General features: G+C 37.0%; 1 protein-coding gene across 2 annotated transcripts in view; it reads right to left on the bottom strand.

The window, feature by feature from the left end:
- The window catches only part of LOC133653629 (low-density lipoprotein receptor-related protein 1-like), a 223,583-nt gene that overhangs the window by 166,091 nt on the left and 31,878 nt on the right, over positions 1-25,614 (bottom strand). For both annotated transcript variants that reach the window (XM_062053123.1, XM_062053124.1), the window contains exon 2: positions 15,902-16,042. In XM_062053123.1, the coding sequence (XP_061909107.1) occupies positions 15,902-16,042 (141 nt within the window). The remainder of the gene's footprint in view (positions 1-15,901; positions 16,043-25,614) is intronic.

Raw genomic sequence — 25,614 nt, forward strand, 5'->3', positions numbered from 1 at the left:
AGATAGAAACAAAATAAATAAATCCCTGACTGGAAGGATAGACAGAAGATCAACAATACTATTAAACCATGTACATGTAACTACACGGTTAATAGATCTCAGCCTGGCAAAGCTTAACAATGCTGTTGCTAACGACGCGAAGGCTGACTTATCAACTTAGCAACCGGACCTCACAGAGCTATGATAAAAACATTAGCGCTCCACCTACGCCAGCCAGCCCTCATCTGCTCTGCTCATCAACACCCGTGCTCACCTGCGTTCCAGCGATCGACGGCGCGACGAAGGACTTCACCCGATCAGCCGTGCGGTGGCCGGTGGGAGGCTAGCATCGGCTAGTGCGTCTGCTATCCAAGTGAGTAGTCCTTGTTGTGTTGCTACAGCCAGCCGCTATACACCGATCCCACCTACAACGTTCTTCTTTGCAGCCTCCATTGTTCATTAAACAAATTGCAAAAGATTCACCAACACAGATGTCCAGAATACTGTGGAATTATGAAATGAAAACAGAGCTTTTTTGTATTGTATTCAATGGGGAAGGCATACCTCTGTTCCCCGGGCTACGTCACGCGCATTCGTCATCCTCCGAAGGCTTTTTCAACCGGAAGTGTGGCGGGAAATTTAAAATTGCACTTTATAAGTTAACCCGGCCGTATTGGCATGTGTTGCAATGTTAAGATTTCATCTGCGTGGTCGGTAGTAGTGGGTTTCAGTAGGCCTTTAATATTATGTTAGCTAGAATTACATGTAAAACTAGCATTTAGAGAATAGCATTAATGCAGTATTTAGGAACTGTCTGTATTACTTTATTCAACATACATAATCAATATTTGGACATTTGTCCAACGATTCAGAATCGCCCTCGTTGTAATGGTGATGCATCGGAGAATCTGTAAATTTCCTCACCTTTAAACCAAGCTGTCCCACAAACAATCAGGTGCGAGCTATGAGACAGATGCTGAAAATCAGTAAAATTGCTGTTTACGCCAGAAAAACATTTTTCTGGCATGTGCATGGGGCACTTGTAATGTGGATATACAATATCCAAGGAGATTCCCATCCTTTTTCCGAAACCGATGACAAACTACAAAAAATGCTACATTTTGGGGAACTGCATTTTCAGCTGAACGTGAAGAACATCAACAAGGACAAGGCTGTTTGTGCGAAGGTTAGTTCAGTAATCGAATAAAAAATTAAAGTTCAGGAAATCCCACAGTTACATAACTATGTTCATAAATACAAAGACTTACACAATGTCTAGTCCAGGGTTGCCAAACATACGGCCAGCAGGCCGGATCATGCACGCAAACAGGTTCAATCAATAGATTGAGCTAATGCCATCACAAATGCAATTTATATTTTTTTAGCATTTAAAGTTGTTTTCAGTTGCTGAGAAGACTGAAAGTAATTGAACCACGGTATGAAGTTTATTCTCATACCCATTTCAGCCAGAAAAAAATACCTTGTTTCTATGAAAAAACTAAATTGAAACTTTAAATTGCATTAATTCACACTTTTTAAACATTTACTGTTGCACTTGTTGGCATCATTTCACTTGACGAAAAATACATTTCATTAGACATTATATATTATTTCATATATATACTTTGGTAATATACTTTCATTTAAACCGATTTTATGAAATTTTACACCTTTTATTTTTTAATCCTTTTATATTTTTATTTTGATTATATATTTTTTTGAAGAATTACCCAACCTACAGTATAAAGCCACGGGTTGAAAAGGATGCATTTATCTATATAGTTGCCTTCCGCCCGAATGCAGCTGAGATAGGCTCCAGCACCCCCCGCGACCCCGAAAGGGACAAGCGGTAGAAAATGGATGGATGGATATCAAAATATCACAATACTTTATCCTATCGTGACTCAAGTACAGTGATACGTATTGTGAAGTCATTTCCAACATTGAGCTTTATCAAAAAATGTGTTAATCTTATTCATCTCAAAATCCATCCATCCATCCATTTTCTACCGCTTGTCCCTTAAGGGGTCGCGGGGGGTGCTGGAGCCTATCCCAGCTGCACACGGGCGGAAGGCGGGGTACACCCTGGACAAGTCGCCACCTCATAGCAGGGCCAACACAGATAGAGAGATAACATTCACACTCACATTCATCTCATAATGAGAACCAGAATTTACTTAACTACTTATGAGAACTTTATTTATTGTTTATTTATGCATTTAGTTATTATTTACTTACTGATATTCATTAATTTATTTTTATTCATGTATTGCTTTATTTACTGTGGTATGACAAATTGAGTACAAACAAATGTGTTAAAAACTGGGTAGGATTAAATAAACTATGCTTCCTCATACTCCTATTTCGACATGCTGTAATGAAAAACTGGAAATATGTGATTTATTACATTGCAGTTGTATGCATGTTCGAAATAAATACACCATAACCCATCCGACCATCAAGGATGACAAGAACACCTTGTCCTTTATGTCACTTAATCTCTACAGGAGATAGAATTAGGACGACAAAAGCAGCTGGAACTAAAGTGCATAAAAAGTGCAGATCCTGCACAGAGCAGGTTCACAGTAAAATCCAGCACATAAACTTCAGCCCCAGGTACGCTTGTTAACCACTCCCTGCGCCCTATGGCTGAACGTAAGTGAAACCAATTGAAGGCAGAGTAAGGGGAAGTCAGTGCAGCCTCTGAGAGAGGACGACAGAGTCACACCTGTAAACAGAAGTTTATAGGAGGGGAGGCCCTAACGGCTTCAGGCTACAAAGCTGACCAAAACATTCACCTTGTCCTCCTGTGAGAGTTCTCACTTGATTCCTGTGGTGCCTGACATCACTTCCTAAGGTGATGTCATGTTAAAACCCCGCTACTGTGTCTTTTATTGCCTTACAGGTAATTACAGCCCACATGCATGGTTGGGAAATGACAGGCAATTAAGTGTCCAGACAGTGTGCTGCTGGGTACTAGGACAGTACACTTTCTTCCAGAATAGGTAGCAGAGGTGCAGATCAAAAGAGCCTCAGCAGACACAAGCACACATACACCAGCACTCTGGCAGCACTATCATCAGAAACAAAACAGGTGGCATTTAGAGGGGATTAAAAAACACACACTGGTGCTTCAGCTAAATTAGCTACCATCCTTGCCAAGTTTTAGCCACGACACTATTGTGTGATGATTAGAATGGAAAAGTAGAAACACAAAGCTCCAGTGGGCTGCACAGTGAGTGATTTATAACAGGATTTTCCTTTATAACTATTTAATTAAATGATCGACTGATCTTTTACTTCAAAATTACTACAAAATAAAATGTAAGTAAGTGTATAGTATCTCACATAACTAACAGACTAAAAGGAAGTAAACTTAGATATAGTTTGAAGTAGTCAGTGTACAGCTTACTGTACATTGCAGTATATGTTTTATTTACTGAAAATTAGTCAACACTCTGGCTGCAACTAATGATTGTTTTATTATCGACTAGTCAGTGTTGATATTTTTGATTAGTCAACTAGTCAAATTATAGGTTATACATTATAGCTTAATACTGTAATATTATACATGGTAATTGGGTTTTGTTTTATATTGTATATATCATATAAAATATAATATAATATAATAAAACAATATATCAGTACATATTATATACTATATATAATATGTAAATATTACATATATGTTATATTTTATATTGCTACTATGGTACATTTTTAGTCTACTTTATATTGAAGAGGTTCATTTAGCCTACTAATGTGTATTTATAAATGTTTGATTTATATAGGCTAGTAAGGTAAAGTTTTGTACATGACAAGTTTCGGCTATCTTGCTTCTGCAGCCTTCCTCAGAGGTGTCACGTGATGTTAGCGTGACGTCATCTGTGACGTGTTATATGGATTGATAAAGTCTACTTTATACCTGCATTATCCTTTCCCTTTCCATGCTTTGTAACTGAGCTACTGTGTGGAACAATTTCCCTTGTGGATCAATAAAGTTTGTTTAAGTCTAAGTCTTATGATCTGCTGTTCACGTTTGAGTTTCATGTTGAGTCCGCAACTTGATTTAAACTCATTTTTTTAAACCTATTAGATTTCCAAAAAATAAACATATTACTGAGAAACAAATGGTTTACTTTATTACACAACGCATATAACAGCAGTGGAAAATAAATCAACAGACTTAAAGTGCAAGATGTCCTGTAAACATGACATGCAGTTATCCAGTACGGTTAGGGTTATTTAGCTGCAATTATTTGCCTAAAGAAACAACACTGTAAACATGAACATTCCTGGCGATCTAGCAATTAAAAATTGTATAAAGCAACTCGTCGACAATAATAAATGTTGATTATGTTGACTAATTGTTGCAGCCCAAGTCAACACAACCATTGTTGTCTAAAGTCTGAAATGTGAGGGGTGCACTCTTATGAGATACGCATAGGTCTGTGTTAACTCAAAGGGGTCCTAGTATGCAAAACCAACTTTTCATACCTGTTGGAACCTGTTTTTGTGTATTTGCGATCCCCAAAAGTCCCAAAAAATATGAAATCCAACCATGAAGGCATGGCGGAGATATTAATAAAACATTTTTTTCTTCTTCCAAACTTGCTTTAAACTAGCCATTCAGACTTTAGTGACGTATTTTGACTCAGTTATATCAGCAGATATCTCCATATATGGTAGTGTTCACCCCAAGAGCTTTGCACCATTTTATTTAGATGTAGTCCAAAGTCTTATTCTTCTCTATTCTCTTGTTGAGGAGCAGACTGGCTCGTACCTGCACATGCTAGCGAAAATCCTGCGCTGGTGCAATTTCATATAAAATGTAGCGTATAATTCTAACTTATGTCTGTCAGTAAACTAGATATAAAAGCGTTAAAAACTAACATGGCTGACGGAGAAGACACAGTTGAAGGAGGATTGGCTTGGAGGAAGGCTTTGCCAGAAAACAGCTTAAAGATGGTCAGTAAAACTAAATCTATGCAAAATTTGAACCAAAGCACCACCATTACATGTTATGTAGACCACAAGGAAGTGTTTAAATGTATAAAAAATATATTATATTTTGATCCCTTAAACGTGTTTAACCCGGAAGTTGGTAATCCCTGATTGATAAATTGCTCTTGCAACAATGACAAAGCAAAGTAAAATATTTTTCAAATAAAATCCTCACTTTTCTGAAACCTGTTGGCCTGTAGTTAGTCATTAACTTGAGCTAGAGATGTTGCGTAATCGTGCCAGTACTGAATACTAATTCCCATTAACTGTAACAGACAAGACAGGAACTCAAATTCAGACTGCAGTAAAAATACATTTTCAGTTAAATGTAACTACTTTTTAAAATTAAGGAGCATTTAAAGCAATAATGTCTATTGGATGACTCCTGGTTTTTTCCTAAATAAAAGATTCCCCTCCATCCATTGTTGACCCAAATAGATAATAATGATATATGGCCCACTTGTATCTTTACAGCACCAATCAGAGGTGATTTACGAGCTGACTTATTAAGGAGAGTCCAACCAGATGAATTGAAAACAGTTTCAGACTGTATGTAGCCCACTTAGGTTAAAAAGGAAAACTACTTTTCCATCCCTCTGAGTCACAGCAGGACTTTAAATAACCATCTCCTCCAAACTCCTATGTCTCCGTCCATGCAGTCTCAAATTAATTCTGCTCAAGCGCTTCCGTTTTCCTGCTCACATTAAAATGGGCTGATGCATTAAACAACTGCAGTTTAAGTTTAGCTGTCTGCCACTGTGGCAGTTAGGCCAAGCCTGTTACACACAAGAAAAAGTGCATTAATTGCAGTAAGAGGTAATTATCATGGCTGCCTCATGAACAGAAGAGTAAAGTGACAGGCATGGGAAGAAGCTAATTGAGCAGAGCGTATCTTGATGGTGCTCTCCAGCTCGTCATTGCAGAAGATGAATCCCACTATTGTCTGTGGCAAAATTATATTAGTACCTTGGACAATTCATTCAGTTCATTTGCTTAGCAGAAAGGGGCAACTGCTGGAGCCTAGGTGAGCGACAGACTTTAATCTTGTCGGACTACAGCAACACAAAAACTAGGAATTCTGTTTAGGTCGTATTTTGGACATCGAGGTACCTTAGCTAATGTTTGAGAAAATAAAACTGAAGTGTGTGTTTAAAAACATTTGTTACACACCTGTTCAACTGCCTTCAGGTGGCTGCGGCAATAAAGCAACAAAAAAAAAAACGCAGAGTTATAAGGCAGCTACAGACAAACTACGAATACATTTTTGTTGTCACCCATTCTATTTAATGAATTAATCATAAAATTGCACAAATATGTATCAAAATAAAATAATCCAAATAAAATAATGTATTTCAACTGTCAATTTAAACTGTGTATTAATATCTATAGACTTTTTGATTCAGCTATTCTAGCGAGAATAGGGCTGCAACAATCGATTATTTTAAGAATCCATCAATCGGGTAGAACACAATAGTCTGAATGTGTATTTTAGGGGAAATTGTTAAATAACACAATTTGTGTGCTTGTTTTTGTGCTTACCTTTATTCTTTTATTCTAATAAATGCACGTCATCAACTTGCATTAATACATTTTCTTTTGAAAAAAACTTCGCTTTTTCATGCCACTCAGATCACGGCACCCACACACCGCAGCCGTGTGGAAACTATTTCTGCATATGTAGTGTTCTAGGTAGTCCGGGCGGTCTGAAATGTATCCAATGTTATCAGTTGAACTCATAAAACAATTAATTGAATTAACAGAATATAAACCAAACCTTTCTTCTAATCGAATCAGAGCTGCAGCTACCGATTATTTTAGTAATCCACCGATTAGTTAGTTCCATTAAAGGATTAACTGGTTACAAGCTTAAATGGATATTTTACGGACAATAGCTTAATTAAATAAAATAATTATGATTACCATAACCTTTATTCTTTTTGTTATAATAAACTGAACTTTTAACGTGTGCAATAATGAAAATAAAACCCACGTTATACCTTCAATGCGTATTTTAGGGAAAATAGCTTAATTAAATAAATAAAAATATGATTACCAAAACCTTTATTCTTTTTGTTATAAAAAAAAACGGCACTTTTAACGTGTGCAATAATGAAAATAAATAGTTAAATAAACTCTGCTGTTCCCTGCCACACACATCACGGCACGCATGCATACCACCAAACTCATGTGTGCTCTATTGCAGCGGCCGTGTGGAAACTATGTCCATGTGTTCAAAGTTCCGGTCACTCCATGCAGTCCAGATTTTATCAAATTTTGTATTAGTTGCATTCGATTATTTGAAACAACAGAATAAAAAACACATCTTTTTTGTAATCGATTAATTGTTACACCCCTATGACAGAATATACGAAATGTGGACTGTAGCAGTTCTTTTCTCCTCCCTGAAAACCACCAACCGTCTTAGTTGGTTAGAATGAAAGTATGCATCATGGGATCGTGTCCTGCCACTTAAACTTTTTTCACCGACACTAACAAGACCTTTAAAGCAGAGTATCATCCACCTGTCTCTACTTGTCAGACCATTGAAATAGTGCTTGTGGCATGACATATGTAAGGCGTGGCAAAAGCTGACAGTAAACTTGTCATAAACCTGGAGAGTTTACAGCGAAGAACAGATGTGAGAGGTTGGTTCGAGATTGTCATTGGGATCCGTCACAACGTTTACATGTACTAAGGCCATGTCCACATGAACACGGATAGTTTCAAAAACGCATATCTGGGGTTAGAACGATCTCTACTCACACAAGTTTTAAAACTGTCTATGTCTACACACAAATGCATGCACCTGCTGTCATGCACATTTTGTCCAATCAGAAGCCTGGAAAAGCAGCCACAGCTGACTTAGTGGCATTACACCTTGGTTATTATAATGTTTATTTTGATATACCATACATACAAATGTACATTATCTTTAAAACCAGACTGCACTTACACAAAGCCCTCAGAAAATTATGAATCTTTTTTTCATGTTTAAAGTGTGTACACCCACCTGTGCTGCTGAAACCCAACACTCGTGGAATGACAACACGTTTAATCAGCAACATGGTGATATATTACATGTGCAGTGATATGTACATTATTTCTAAAATTAGCGCACACTAACAAGGAGCCAAGGAAACCCCTTGAATGGCAAAAGTGCACAGACTTGCGTGTGCCGCTAAAAAACTCTTGTGGAATTATAACACATTTAGTCATCAATATAGTGATACATGTGCAATGAAGTGTATATTGTCTTTAACATTAGTACACACTAGGGTTGTCCCGAAACCAATAGTTTGGTACCGGTACCAAAATGTATTTCGATACTTTTCTAAATAAAGGTGTCCACAAAAAATTGGCATTATTGGCTTTATTTTAACAAAAAATCTTACGGTACATTAAAAATGTGTTTCTTATTGCAACCGAACATACTAGACAACTTGTCTTTTAGTAGTAAGTAAACAAACAAAGGCTCCTAATTAGTCTGCTGACGTATGCAGTAACATATTGTGTCATTTATCATTCTATTATTTTGTCAAAATTATGAAGGACAAGCTGTAAAAATTGATTATTAATCCACTTGTTTATTTACTGTTAACATCTGGTTATTTTCCGTTTCAACATGTTCTATCTACACTTCTGTTAAAATGTAATAATCACTTATTCTTTTGTTGTTTGGATGCTTTACATTAGTTTTGGATGATACCACAAATTTAGGTATAGATCCGATACCAAGTCGTTACAGGATCATACATTGGTCATATTTAAAGTCCTCATGTGTCCAGGGACATATTTACTGAGTTAATAAACATAATATGAATTTTAAATAAAGGAAAAAATATTTTTTGACGATTAAAAATATAGATGTAATCATAGTAGTATCGACTCGATACGCTATTGTACTTGGTATCATTACAGTGGATGTCAGGTGTAGATCCACTCATGGCATTTGTTTACATTCAGGCGCGATAGCTTTTGTTAGCGGTGACGCTGTTGAGCTGTTGTATCCTCCTACGGTGTGTAGTGAAGCATGTTTAGCTATTCCTCGTCCTGCAGGGATGATACTTGTAAGAAATGTACTTTATTTGTCGCCATGGAGGCGAGGATTAGTGATTTAGAAGTAGCTAAAACACTGCCGACTGCGGATGGATGTTAGCTGCTAGCTAGCTAGCAATGTCTTAAAGCACCTCTTCCTGAGGGCATTTCAGTGTTATAACTTCACCTTTATCGTTAGTTTTGCTGCACACGGCTCCATCTCCACAAAAGGAACCAACACACTAGGGTTGTACGGTATACCTGTATTAGTATAATACCGCGATACTAATGAATCATACTCGGTACTATACCGCCTCTGAAAAGTACCGGTCTGCCGGTACCGGTATCAAAATATTGGTATCAGGACAACACTACAACACACATAAGGTCACTCAATGATCTGTCATTAAAAATTGATTAAAAACATTAGATTATGTTGCATCTTTCTTATGACACAAAGCAAAAAGTCTTGCTTGTCAAAGATGTCCCATGAGCTGGAGGTTCAACAGCGATTGTATCCAAAACAGCTGGATGTCATTGACGCACGCTGGTGGGAGTGTCGCAATGCCGTTTTTGATGTGTCTTTTTAATCAAAAATTAGTAAAAATAGCAGCACGTTTACGTTCAATCCTAGAGTAAGTCCTCTTATAGTGTGTTTAAAACCAACAAGGCAGCGTTTGGGTCTTCCGGTACAGGTCAGGTAGTAACAGTGGGGAAAGCAAAAGAATGCTAATAGCTGTCACTAGTAAAAGCCCTCGGGTGTAACAGATAACATAACTTTCCACATCTCTCTGAGTGTTGGTAACGTTTTATTGTGTGTTCAAATGCCATCTGTTTTGGTTTATCTTGATCCTCAGAGGTTTCCTCATTGTCATCCCATTGGGTTGAGTTTTTTCTTGCCCTGATGTGGGATCTGAGCAGAGGATGTCGTTGTGGCTTGTGCAGCCCTTTGAGACACTTGTGATTTAGGGCTATATAAGGCGCACCAGATAGTTCGACATGTCTCGGAACGTGACGGACGGATAATCCTTGATATAACTTGACAAATCCTATTTTGATAACGTATAGGGATAGATTCCATTGCATAGTTGTTGTTTTTTGCGCGTATCTGCTTTTAGCGAGAAGATATAGGGCCCTTGCGTACTCAGATATGTTGCACTCTGTCTGTATCCATGTTGGTTTGGTATCCCACCACATCGTTAACTTCCCTTCAAAAGTCGCGTGACTGAATACAACCTATACATAAGTTTCACACAAAAACTACAGTATGTCAGGGCAGAGAATATGAACTTTCTTAATTAGTTAGCTTTTTGCACTTTATTATGTCCCCCAAGTATAAGACATGCTCTTCTGGTTTATGGCCAGTAAGGGGTGGTTTATTCGGTTTAGAACATGTGCTTGTTTGCTTAGCAAGCAATGCAAGTAATGGGGATACAATCTAGTCCGCCTAAGCCCTCAAAAAAACGTCCAAAAACCTCCAACAAAGTTTTATATACATGCTGTAAGTCTATACAGTATGTAATGTAGTAGCAGGCACATTCATGATAACATCAAATTTTTATTGTATTTAGGTCCATTTATGCATTACTGTAACTTCTTTCCTGGGCACAGTGATTTCACAGAGCGCATAGCAACAAACACTAATTCCGTCAACAAAAAGCCCTACTGTTGATCATGGCAGACTTTGTGAGAGCCAACGACAACTTATTTGGGACAAATAAGGATCCAGAACCCTATATTTTTTCAGCCTGAATATACATATGACTACACCCTCTATTTTAAATTGACTATTTTTCAAATCTTTTCGAAATAGCATTATCTTAGTTCTACGTACACTACCGTTCAAAAGTTTGGGGTCACATTGAAATGTCCTTATTTTTTAAGGAAAAGCACTGTACTTTTCAATGAAGATAACTTTTAACTAGTCTTAACTTTAAAGAAATACACTCTATACATTGCTAATGTGGTAAATGACTATTCTAGCTGCAATTGTCTGGTTTTTGGTGCAACATCTACATAGGTGTATAGAGGCCCATTTCCAGCAACTATCACTCCAGTGTTCTAATGGTACAATGTGTTTGCTCATTGGCTCAGAAGGCTATTTGATGATTAGAAAACCCTTGTGCAATCATGTTCACACATCTGAAAACAGTTTAGCTCGTTACAGAAGCTACAAAACTGACCTTCCTTTGAGCAGACTGAGTTTCTGGAGCATCACATTTGTGGGGTCAATTAAACGCTCAAAATGGCCAGAAAAAGAGAACTTTCATCTGAAACTCGACAGTCTATTCTTGTTCTTAGAAATGAAGGCTATTCCACAAAATTGTTTGGGGGACCCCAAACTTTTGAACGGTAGTGTATATTCAAGGACAATCTGTTTTTATCAAACCATCTTTTTTAGTTTGTTCATTTCTACCTGCACAGTTTTTATTACTTCCTGTGTTTTTCCCAGGAGCAGAAAGCAGTCGTGTCATCTGCTCATAGCTTTTGTGCTTGTGCAAACGTTGTTAATATATAGCAGAGGTCACCATTGCGGTGCCCGCGGGCACTAGGTAGCCCGTAAGGACCAGATGAGTAGCCCGCTGGCCTGTTCTAAAAATAGCTCAAATAGCAGCACTTACCAGTGAGCTGCCTCTATTTTTTAAATTGTATTTATTTACTAGCAAGCTGGTCTCGCTTTGCCCAACATTTTTACTTCTAAGAGAGACAAAACTCAAATAGAATTTGAAAATCCAAGAAAATATTTTAAAGACTTGGTCTTCACTTGTTTAAATAAATTCATAAATTTTTTCACTTTGCTTCTTATAACTTTCAGAAAGACAATTTTAGAGAAAAAATACAACCTTAAAAATGATTTTAGGATTTTTAAACACATATACCTTTTTACCTTTTAAATTCCTTCCTCTTCTTTCCTGACAATTTAAATCAATGTTCAGGTAAATGTATTGTTTTTATTGTAAAGAATAATAAATAAATTTTAATTTAATTATTCATTTAAGCTTCTGTTTTTTCGATGAAGAATATTTGTGAAATATTTCTTCTAACTTATTATGATTAAAATTCAAAAAAATGATTCTGGCAAATCTACAAAATCTGTAGAATCAAATTTAAATCTTATTTCAAAGTATTTTGAATTTCTTTTAAAAATTTTGTTCTGGAAAATCTAGAAGAAATAATAATTTGTCTTTGTTAGAAATATAGCTTGGTCCAATTTGTTATATATTCTAACAAAGTGTAGATTGGATTTTAACCTATTTAAAACATGTCATCAAAATTCTAAAATTAATCTTAATCAGGAAAAATTACTAATGATGTTCCATAAATTATTTTTTAAATTTTTTCAAAAAGATTCGAATTAGCTAGTTTTTATCTTCTTTTTTTCGGTTGAATTTTGAATTTTAAAGAGTTGAAATTGAAGATAAACTATGTTTCAAAATTAATTGTCATTTTTTTCGTGTTTTCTTTTCTTTAAAACCGTTCAATTAAGTGTAAATATCAATAATTATTAATAATAACAGAGTTAAAGGTAAATTGAGCAAATTGGCTATTTCTGGCAATTTATTTAAGTGTGTATCAAACTGGTAGCCCTTCGCATTAATCAGTACCCAAGAAGTAGCTCTTGGTTTCAAAAAGGTTGGTGACCCCTGATATATAGCATTCAGCACAAAACTTGTGTTCAAGACTTGTATTGTGTTTATATGATTAATTTACCATAATCCTCGTTCCTCAGGTGAAAAATGATGGGAACAAATGAGCATCTTGCCACGTGTTCCTAGCAATGTCTTTGGGTCTAAGTTACATTTTAAAGTTGGCCACAACCTTGTACTACATAGTTGAGACGCATGATTTATAATGCATCATTGAAAGTGTTTGTATTGAATGTTTTTAATTACAATATTGTATGTTCTCTGTGTGTTTTGTGGACAGTGTGAGTGATTTAAGTGTTAATTTAGGTATGAGTTCACACAAAAGTTTGACTTACACAGCGTCTGAGAACCGGAAGTCATTCGTGATCAGAGGACTTCTGACTACCTTTATATGCAAGAGGTAACTGGTTCAACATTGCATAATCTAGGTATGTTAATCCGATCTTTAAAAGCATTCAAACACAATCTATTTAAGGTGTTTACGTAAGTCTTAAAGACTGGTTTTGACCGAACGCATGGAATAATTTGTGTTTTTTAGTGCATGTAAACATACTGAGATATCCAGCAAGAGTCCAGACACGAGCTGACACATCCCTGAACACTGTGCTGCATAATTAGAGCTATAATTCAGCAGATGAGCCAGAGCACACACTGGGAGCCCGTGTCCTTCCTGGAAAGGGCAATACCTTGTCTCTTATTCAGGACAAAATTAGAATATCTCAACAATTGTCTCCTCAAAGTCAAACAGAGGTAAAATGTCTTACTATAATAGGCGCTTCAAAATAAATAGAAATGTCTTGTTAGGGACACTTAGGTGAATGAGATTCATATCAAGTATGTGTTCTTACAGGGTGAAGACAACTCTTCCTATGCCATTTGGTGTTGACTCAAAAATCCTACAACAGTCCAAAACTATTAAAACCTTCCTCAATACAAATGTAATAGATATTCATACTGATCTCTTTCAAGCTCGCACAATCATTGATGGCATGATAGCTACCAGTTGCCATAAATTGAAAGTAACAATCTGTTAAATATGGCGGTATAGGGCTAAACTCGTCATTCATGGTTCAACTATATGCTTAAAATCATTGGGTTTGGATTGATTGATTGATTGATTGAAACTTTTATTAGTAGATTGCACAGTACAGTACATATTCCGTACAATTGACCACTAAATGGTAACACCCAAATAAGTTTTTCAACGTGTTTAAGTCGGGGTCCACGTTAATCAATTCATGGTACAAATGTATACTATCAGCATAGTACAGTCATCACACAAGTTAATCATCAGAGTATAGACATTGAATTATCTACATTATTTACAATCCGGGGGATGGGATGTGGAGGGGGTTGGGGCGGGGGGGTTAGGTTTGGTTGCTATCAGCACTTCAGTCATCAACAATTATATAATCTGAGAAATGGACATTGTAACAGTGTAGGTCTGACTTCGTAGGATATGTACAGCGAGCAGTGAACATAGTGAGTTCAGAAAGCATAAGAACAAGTATATACATTTGATTATTTACAATCCGGGGAGGTGGGATGTGGTGGAGGGAGGGTGTTAGTCTAGGGTTGTAATTGCCTGGAGGTTTTCTCTTAGTGCGGTTTTGAAGGAGGATAGAGATGCACTTTCTTTTGGACTGTGGCCCATTGCTACATTTTCACTTTGGCCCTTGGAAACAAAATGTCTGGGCACCTCTGTTATAGAAGTGATGCAAGAAGTGACTAGAGTCCTTTAGAATGGTGCAAAAGGTTTCTTCATTTTCAAAATTCTAAATGAAAGAAAGACTCAATCAAGAAACTCAATTAGGGTTGCATGGTTTTGAGAAAAAAGCTAATTGCAATTTTATAGGATGATGGTTGAAAAAAAAAGTCATGTCACTTTTAGACTGTCAAACAACATATTTTTGTCTCAAGTTGCCACACATTAGAACAATATCCAATAATCTACTTTTTAAAATATTTGGGTTTACGTATGCCACACACAAATAGTGTTTGTTATTAGCACATTGACTGCAGTGCACACAACACTGTTTGCTGTAACCACTTTTGATTGGTCAGTAGGCCAAGGATACAAGGTTCAATATTTCTGATTCTAATTGAATGATGGAGGAGAGAAAAATAAAAAACCTCATCCTCTTGCGATTAATAACTTGTAGTAATTAAATCCTCCATGTTGATTCGATGTCAATTAATTGTGCAGCTCTAAAATTAATTAATACATTTGTCACTGTACATCTGTCACCAATCAAAACCATATTGCACTCAAAATAGTGGGCTTAACTGTAAAGCTACTATATTTACAACAACTCAAACGAACTTAAGTATGAGATTTGCCTGAATGTCTTAATGAAAATGTTTTTCAAATTCTGCGAAAGTGCTCTAAAAGTGGTTAATTTTATTTAGCTACCATCCAACAATGGCTGGGCGATATGGCAAAAAATGTGATCGTGATTAAGTTTTTCTTGATTAATATCACCATTTTTTATATTGTTTTTAACGTTGCCAGTTTTAAAGCATGTGTACTAAAAAACTAAAGACTTATTCCAATTTGTATTAACATACTGAGGAAATAAATCAAATTAAAGATGAAAATAAAAAAAATATCTAAGGTTTTTAGTTATCTGTAAACACATGTATAAAATAAAGACAAAACATAAGACAGTGAACACAGTCCTGAGTGTTTGTGCAGTGACACAAGACCAAAAATAAACAAATTGCCTGATGGGGGATAATGAGGACAATTTAAAAATATAAATATTCTCATTTTCAAATTAGGAGGTTGACTCTGATTAGCTGTTGTCATGGACATTTCCGTCATGTTTGATCGAGTTAATATGCCAACCGCTGATCATATAGTAATAACGATCATCGATCACGATCATATAATCAATTAGCCCAGCCCCACTTCCAACAAAATCTAGTGTATTGGTCATTCGACTACATTCGTAAAATGGAAAACAAAGTCAGTAGTAAATATTTTCTGTCCTTCAAAAGACAAACATATAATTAGGATAAAAGGGTACAACAAAGGGGGACGGTTCGGGCCAGACGTTTTAGGGCCTTTTTTACAATAGAAGAGCGCAAAAATGTGTACTGTACTAAATAAGTCAAACAAAACAACAAGGTGCAAACAAAGCTTGATAATAGGACCACACCTGCTTATGATCAGAAAAAAAAAAAAAAAATTAAAAATATATATATATGATAAAAAACTACTTATGTGCACTTACATATGTCTGGTGATTCATCTGAGCCATCTGGACAGTCCTTTTCCCCGTCACAGCGCCAGCCTTTGGAGATACATGTCTCCTGGTCCATACACACAAACTGTTTAGGATTGCAAGTCTTGGGGTGGTCCTCTGTTTTGGGAGCTAAAAAGAAGAAGAAAAAGAATGACTACCTTTAAATTTACAATGGTTTTAAAAGAAAAGTCATATATTCAACAAAATAACAGTGTATAATGTAATGCTTGCACGAATGTATGATTTTTTTTTACCTCCTAATAGGATGAGTGCCGAATTAGGTACTTTTATAGGCAAAGACCGAAGTCCGTACCGGGTGCCAATTCACGTAAAATCAAACAGTGCCATATTTCGATTCCATTATTGCACGTGATGTCATATCTGGCTGCAGCCTTAGTACCAGCTCAAGCACTTGGCCAGCAAACAACCAGTTAAGCACTCAGAGCGGACGGTTTCCAGGTTTTGTTACAATTTTTCATGCCAACAAAGCAAGATAAGCTGCTCAAAAGTAACGCTCCACTTTTTAAAATTGCTAGCTCGATAATATTTTTAGAATAATGTAGTAATTGGATTTGCCATAGACATGCTACAGAGTAGCCGCTGTGGTTTTATATGGCGATATTAAGATGTTACAATCAAACATCTGGAGTGCAATAAAGGCAATACTTACAGTTACACACATTACATTACACATTGTAAGACTCAACAAAGGAAAAGACTGGCACATTCAACTTAATGGCAAAAACTACTTCCGTATAGCGTAGTCTATACAATACTGCCATACAACGTCTTGGAATTGCAACTGCATGCCAAGTCTACTTTATGATACAGTACTGTACAGTACTTGCAAATGAGAAACAAAAAAACAAAAAAAAGATGACTGTTATATAAAATATATATGAATATATTTTTTTATAAAACAATTAACATTCATTAACACATTGGAACACACACGAGTACCAAAAATTGGTACCGTTCAGTACCGGTATTGATTCAAATGTGAAAGGTACCCGTCTCCATACCTCCTACTAATCTCGCTCAAACTACATTAGAAATGTTCAGCTTCACACAGCTTAGTGTGTTCAAATATTCAAATGTTAAAAACGATGTTTTGTGGGAAAAGGGACCCATAAACACACATGCTTTAGGGAAAACTTTCAACAAGTTTATAAGCAACCTTTTACCCCTGGGTTTGTTTGTTGTTTCATCTCTCCCCCTTTTTTAAGGTGCTATTTAACTTTTACCACATTAGGTCTTTTGAATGTCAAGGAACAGATATATCCAAGAAATTCAATCGCTGTCTGGCCAGTGGGAGACTACACAAGGTTTTGCTTCTGGTCAGTAGGGGATTGATGAGGTGTACCGCAGAGAAGCAGTACCATGGCAACGCTCATCATCCATCAGCAGTTTGACAATGCTGACATGCTTTAAGTCAGCCTAGGAAATTTCAGCCGACATTAGTCAGCCGTGGTGAAAATAAAAGGAGGGTTCTTTGGTTTGCGCTTTATGAACACTTGCTGCTCCCCTACAGATTTTCTGCTCACTACAAAGAGCACAGAGGCAGTTGTCACCCCTCTTGAGGCAGGGCAGCTGCCTTATGAATCCCTTTAATGACGTGAAGATGTAGGTTCAATGTAGGTAGTGACTGTGCATTGTTACAGACAAGTCAACACACTTAGGGTACCTTCACACTCCTATTCCAGACAAAAAAATCTAAGATACTTACTTCTAGTGCAATCTAGTTTTCATTCACACCTGTATATTTGTCAGAAGAGCAGTTGCACATTGTCTGACAAGCTCACGCACCCAAAACAACATAACTTCTACCGGGTCACATACACCCAGGGTGTCAAACGCACGGCCCGCGGCCGAACAGGTTTTATTCGGCCTGCGGGATGAGTTTGCTACGTATAAAAATGAGCCGAAATTTTTGAATGGAAGAAACTGCTGTTATAAATGTGTCCACCAGAAGTCGCAATAGTAATTATTTGTATGTTTGTAGATTATACTACATATGTAAGAATAAATAAACCACATGATGTTAGTGCACAAGTTGAGGAAAATGAATAAACTACATAAATAACATCCTGTAATTTGATTTTGATAATTTTTTTTATCTTGATAGATTGAAAATTAAAACCAATGAGTTGACTGATGAACATTATCATATAATTTATTCAGAAAGTATAAATAATGACAAATAAAGATAGAATGCTATTATCCGCGACATGTAAGTGTAAAAAAACAAAAAAACAACAACATTATGATTTATACATTTTCAGAATGTGCTTGCTCTATTTTTAAACAAAGAAAACAATATGAAATTGTCTTTATTTTTAAGTTATCGTGCCGTGATTTTACCAGTCCGGCCCACTTGCGAGTAGATTTTTCTCCATGTGGCCCCCGATCTAAAATGAGTTTGACACTCCTGACATACACTCAAGGGATGTTCCTTCTTATCTAAGCTGTAAAACAACCAAAGAAATGTAAAGTTTTGCCTGAGGAGACAAAAACAAGAAACGGGGAGGCTACCCAGATAAAAGGACGATCAAGGATCAACATTGGCCTGGCTTTCACCCGCTGACGTGAGCTCAAAGATGAGGAGGAATTTCCAATTGATGCTGCCTTTGCTCTGTTCCTGCTGGGCTTGTGAGCAACTTTTGATGCTCAAATCAAAATGATAATGCTAATTTTAGCTATCGGAAATTTGCGTTGTAACAATAAACAGCATGACCAGCCACACAACGAATAAAAAAGTACTGTATAAAGAAAAAAACAATGTAATGACTGCAAACCGCAAATATAAAGTTTGAGTAAAATATGTAGGTTCCTACTGTGGAAAGCTCAGTAATACTGAATCATTGTGGTATTATTCTGTCAGTTTGACACTATATGCGCTAGTCCTCATGGGAAATGTGATCTTCCTTCAGGCAAAACACTACCTTTGGTTCACTGGCATCGCCAAAATCAACCAAAGCTGTAAGTTCTGAGGTGGGCCTTTAATGCATGACAAACTGGGCGTCCTTGAAATTGAAATGGGGGATGATAATCACTGCTAAAGTTAAAGTACCACTGAGAGTCACACACACACACTAGGTGTGGTGAAATTACCCTCTGCATTTGACCCATCCCCTGGTTCAACCAGTGAGCAGCAGCAGCAGTGGCCGCGCTCGGGAATCATTTTGGTGATTTAACCCCCAATTCCAACCCTTGATGCTGAGTGCCAAGCAGGGAGATAATGGGTCCCATTTTTATAGTCTTTGGTATGACTCGGCCGGGGTTTGAACTCACGACCTACCGATCTCAGGGCGGACACTCTAACCACAAGGCCACTGAGCCTTGTGAAGTTGTATAGAGCCGTAATATCTATAAATCTCCTCCTGTGGGGGTCACTGGCGTATCTTTTCAAATGGGGATCCGTGGAGCTATCCATCCATCCATTTTCTACAGTTTGTCCCTCTCGGGGTCGGGGGGTGTTGGAGCCTGTCCCAGCTGCACCCGGGCGGAAGGTGGGGTACAACCTGGACAAGTCGCCACCTCATCGTAGTCCGTGGAGCTAATGAGTGTTAATTTATCATGTAGTGTTGATGTAGCAAGCTACTTTTGCTGTGTAGCTTCTATTGTAGTTTGCTACATTTTTCTGGGCATAGCTTCTCCTGTAGTTTAGCTACCGTATTTTTCGGATTATAAGTCGCTCCGGGGTATAAGTCGCACCGGCCGAAAATGCATAATAAAGGGAAAAAACATATATAAATCGCACTGGAGTATAAGTCGCATTTTTTGGGGAAATTTATTTGATAAAACTCAACAGCAAGAATAGACATTTGAAAGGCAATTTAAAATAAATAAAGAATAGTGAACAACAGGCTGAATAAGTGTATGTTATATGACGCATAAATAACCAACTGAGAACGTGCCTGGTATGGTAATGTAACATATTATGGTAAGGGTCAAATAACTATAACATATAGAACATGCTATACGTTTACCAAACAATCTGTCACTCCTAATCGCTAAATCCGATGAAATCTTATACGTGTAGTCTCTTACGTGAATGAGCTAAATAATATTATTTGATATTTTACGGTAATGTGTTAATAATTTCACACATAAGTTGCTCCTGAGTATAAGTCACACCCCCGGCCAAACTATGAAAAAAACTGCGACTTATAGTCCGAAAAATACGGTACATTTAATCCAGAGTTTGGTTTACTACATTTTCCAAGTACCTTGCCCATCACTGTTGATGACAAATGCTAGCTGTGGTCAGTGAATGAACGCATCCTCAATGCAATGTCACATCCTTGCTAAAGAGCTAGCAGCTAACGTCCATCCATAAATTAGGCTACTTCTAAGTCAGCAATTCTCGCCGCCATGGCAGCAAAAAAATAAGTTTCCCACAAGTATCATAAATGTAGGATGAGGAGTAGCTAAACATGTTAAAGTACACACCGTAGGAAGATATGCTAATCGTTAACTCAATAACTGCTATGCTAAAGCTCTTGAATGTAAACAGACGTGGGGGAATCGATACAAATATTAACATTAACGATACCAAATATAGTGTCAGTAAGTGGTTCATACTTCAGTGGTTAGATAGATGTTTTTTTCATTATCAAAAAATAATTTTTTATTTTTGTTATTGTTTACAAAGTCAGGGGAAAAAATCCCTGGATACAGGGGGACTTTATGGGTAAACAAAGGATTTAAATAAGAGCCAATAGTATGAAATCCTTTAAATATTTATTCGATATTGTTACAACGCCATCCTGTGTTGTATAATAATTAAATTATATTGAAAATTTTAACTATCAGGATAGGTATGATTAATACTGCCCCTGTAGCTACTTGGTATTGGCCCACATTTGTCACCCAAAACTAATGTGAATTATTGAAAAAACAGAAGACTAAGTGCTTATTACTTTTTACCAGAAGTGTAGACAGAACCATGTTACAACAGAAAGTAACCAGTTATTAACATTAAAATAGCAAGTACATTAATAATAGCTCTGAGAAAATAACACAACCAGAAATTACACAATCTTACCACATGGGTCAACAGCTTAAACTATGTGGCCTTGTAACACAATCTAAAATGGTTCTATTATTGTATTTATCATGTGTTGGTATATACATACCAAATAATATATTGAATTTGTGATATCATTATCGCAGGAAGCTGCAATATACAGTATATCGTAATATAGATTTTTGGCCATGTTGCTCATCACTAATGGGCACATTTTGTGACAACATATCCAGTGTTTTGGTCCATTGTGGTGATGCACCGACTTTTCAGCCACTGAATGAGTTGCGCTTTCTGCTTTTGGTCAAAAGGCATTTATCAACAAAACAAGACTGCCAAAACCCGATTTTGTGATGGTGTTACCAGGAAAAATGTGCTTGTTTGGAGTAGGCATGGGCCGTTAACTGGATTTTAAGATATACCTCATTATTAAAAAGTGACAATTTAAAACCACTAAAATTTTCATTGATACCATCCCTACAGAATAATAAAGGATTTTATAGCACTTTTCTGGACACTCAAAGCATTTTACAGTGAAAACAGAGAACCCATCATTCATTCGCTCAACATTCACACTTTAGTGGTGGTAAGCTACATTTGTAGCCCCATCTGCCCAGGCTTAGACTGACAGAAAAATGGCTGGCAATTAGCGCACCACCATTCATTCATTCATACATCAATATGAGCGAAACTGGGAGCAAAGTGGGTAAAGTTTCTTGCCCAATGATGGCAGGATTTGTATCTGGAACCCCTGAGGTTTCTGGACAGCCACTCTGAAACATTTTTGGCTCAAGCAAAATTGAAAGGTTAGCGTGTGGCTGCAGCAGCAATAATAGGACCACTCCCTTTGCACAGCTCTGCAGGCTAATGGCTTAGGCTAGTCCCCTGAACTTTTACCTCTGTTCAAAAATACTAAATCGGCTCTTTGGAAATACTACACATCTGTGTTTCGATTTTTAATAAATGGATCTGGATTATGGATCAATAACCACATTTGTAATATCTCCCAAAACTAAAGTAAAGTATCCAAACAACAGAAGGATAAGTGCTTAATATATTTTAAAGGGGACCTATTATGCAAAACCAACTTTTTTTTTTTTACCTATTCACACCTATGTTTGGTATCTGCATAAATCCCAAAAATTTGAAATGTGAAAAATCTTGCCTTCCTTCATCCTTCCTCCGAACGAGCCATTTGGAATTTGCACAACCTGTGACATTTTCCCCCAAATGTAACGCCAGCGGCTATCTCCATACATGGTAAAAATTTACCTAAAGTGCTTTGTGCAAGCCCGCCACTGTAGTCCAATGCTGTAGTCAAACAGCTCCTTCTTTTTCTACATCCTTTTGTTTTGGGGCAGACTGGCACATACATGCACATGCATCCTCCGTTGTTGCCATGGCTAATACAAAGTAGCATACAGTTCTAACTTATATCTGTCGGTAGACTCAATATGGAAGCACTAAAAACTACAACATGGATGAAGGTGAGAAGACGCAGTTGAAGTGGAGGCACGTAAATAAGACCGCCCACAAAACGGTGCATCCTGAAGAGACGTTCAGAAAGTGGCTTGAAAATGGTCTTTAAAACATAATCTATGCACATTTTTGACCAAGTAACCACCATTACATGTTATGTAGATCACAAGGAAGTGTTTTAAATGTAGAAAAAAAATTACAATATGATCCCTTTCTGAGAAGTGTAGATAGAACCATGTTACAACAGAAAGTAACCAGATATTAAGATTAAATTAGAATGTGCTGTATTATCCAGACCATAAGCCACACCAATATTTAGGACACAACCGCTAAAAAAATATTTTGTTCATATATTTTTAGCCACACCGGACTATAAGCCGCAGATATATAAAAAGAATGATGTTGTAAATGTTTATTTACCTACCTTAATTGTTTCCAAATGGTGCCTGTAACACGGCAGCAAAACGGGTAATCAAACTAAACAGAAAAGTCATTGATGTCTTTATTCATCCTTTATGAGATGAATAAGCTGTTCTCCTTTTTAAATAAGGTACAAGATGTTGAGCAGGATTCTTTTTCCTTGTACTTTGTAAACACTGAGTCTGAACAGTTTCTTAAAGTGGATCATTTTGCTACATCTTTTGATTTATTTGCTCAATCACTTCAATAATTTAGCCGTTAGCATACAAAAATTCATGTTAGCCACACCTTTGTATAAACCGCAGGGTTCAAAGCTTGGGGAAAAAAAGTAGCGGCTTATAATCCAGAAAATACGGTATATCAATAATAGTTTTGAGAAAATAATACAACTGAAAATAACACAATACATTACCTAGGGATGATACTCGAAACCGGTTTTCCCGGTTGTTCGATAAGAAAAGAACCGAGTCCTCGGACTCGAATCCCTTTTTGAGAACCGGTACCAGTTATTGAGACCACTATAGTAAAGAAAAAGAGTTGCTTCTTTATTCAAATCCCTGGGACCAGAAATGCCCCGTGAGACATCACAAGAAATGACGTCACGTAGCTCAGTCATTAGGCAGATAGCGAAAGCAGGAAAAACAATGCACCGGAAAAAGCGCTCCAAGGTGTAATAAAGTTCAAAACAAAAGGTATAATCCAATGAATAACTTTACTGAGAGATTTGAGCAGGGTACAAACACATGACGAACACTTTTACGACCAACCGGAAACATAGCAACAAGGGTAGCAACGCACCTCCTTTACGGCAGCTGTCGCAACGTTCTTAAACCAACCGCAGCACATACTGTACATATATATGACATCTCCCTTTTTTAACTTTTGTTTTTCTTTCCTAGTAAACAAAACAAAATCACACTGTATATATGTTGTCTGTCTAATTATAAATAATGCAGACGAGGCGTGTTGGCTGAGTTCTTGACGTTTACTTTCACAGCGTGCTCATAACCTCATTCTTAGCTGCCGGGTGACGACATGCAACAACACTTTTCGGGGCTACCGCGCATGTTCGTCACTCCCGTTGCATGCTTGGTAGTGTAGTTGTTATATTCCGAGCTCATAACATCACATCTTTCCCCCTATAAAGAAATAATGTTAACTCAATAAAGTGTATTTCTTTTTTTAGGTTTAACTTTTCATTTTTTAGCATTGTAACCACATTTGCAAACAACTTTTCTCTTCATAGAATTTTCTTTCAATAAAGAAATAAAGTGCAAAAATGTCAAAGCATCATAACAAACAGTTATGTCAAATAGCAGCAGAAGTGCACTTTTTGGAGAGCTGTATTATTTTCAGTTTTGTGCCCAAGGGACTGATTTTATTTAACACTATAGTATTATTTATACACCTACAGTGATCACAGAGACAGGTTGTTTTTGTGTTACTGTATATATTTGTTTTACTTAAAAATCCCAATTAATATACTTTGGGTAACAACAGTCAATATTTATTTATTTAATTTTTTTAGGGGGGCAACAGTCAATATTTATTTATTAGATTTTATTTTTTTCTTATATAATAAAAGTGAGCTTTTGTTAAACCAAATGTGTGTTTTTTTTCCATATACAACAACCTATCTGGACTTGATAAGAGAATCGATAAGGAATCGGTTCGATAAGAGGATTCGATAATAGGCTCGAACTTGATAAATTCTTATCAAACATCATCCCTAACATTACCGCATATGTCAGCAGCTAAGTTAGGAGCCTTTTGCAAGCCTTTTTTTTATCATTTACATGATTTATACTGTAAAAGCAGGAAGTTGCAATATATATTGCGATATAGATTTTAAGCCATATGGCCATCTTTGATTTCCATAAAATGTTTTCACAAACGAGCAATAAGAGTGTTCAGTTTTCCAGGAAACAGGTAAACAAGCAAAGGGTGCTCAATCACCATATTACTCATGTGGAAAAAAACGAGGACACCCAATGTGGTCTTCTTAACTTTTCTGAAATACATTACGTTAGGAAAACACCAGAATGGACTAGTTTGCGTCAGGAGGTTTTCTGTGCGACTGTACTGCAGCAGTGCTCTGGGAAGGACAGTAGCGAAATTCTCATTGTGATTCTCTGCAGGGACGGAGCCCACTCTCGTCCTGGATGACTTGCCTCCCCTACGTGCTTGGCAGGCAGAGAGGTGTTGGGAGGGCGTGCACCAATGAGACGGTGGGGGCTGGGATGTGACTTAAATAACAAGAGCGCATAAAGGTTGTGTATCATTGCAGTCACGATTCAACCCCTTTTGGCTGTCTTTCTAAAAAGGTTTAGACCGGGGTCTTACTTTCAAGGGACACTTAAGCATGTTTTCATCAAACACTGCAACATCTGAGTGGTTTGTTTATAGCTGTTGAAGACAATGTGAGCGGAATCCCATGATGCTCATGCCTTGGCATCCTTGATATAGATAGGGTTGATAGAGTATGGCGTATGAGATGTCTGAGATATATCTGTAGAATTGAAGCAGTTTGTACACAAACATCCACTCTATGAAGAAATGAGAGAAAGGGTTGCTGGCGATGGCCGGAGTCCAGCTACATGACTCTGGAGATAAAATGAGAAAAAGCACTGAACCCTCGTACAGGCATTCACCTCTCACGCCTTAGTTGTAAAGTGACTTGGCCAAGCTTTTTGTTCCCCCATGAGTGGGCAGAAAACTGTAAATGAAAGATTGTGGCTTCTAATTGTATCATTGTTTTACACAGCCGCATGAAATT

The sequence above is a fragment of the Entelurus aequoreus genome, linkage group LG07, assembly GCF_033978785.1.
Source record: "Entelurus aequoreus isolate RoL-2023_Sb linkage group LG07, RoL_Eaeq_v1.1, whole genome shotgun sequence".
NCBI lineage: Eukaryota > Metazoa > Chordata > Actinopteri > Syngnathiformes > Syngnathidae > Entelurus > Entelurus aequoreus.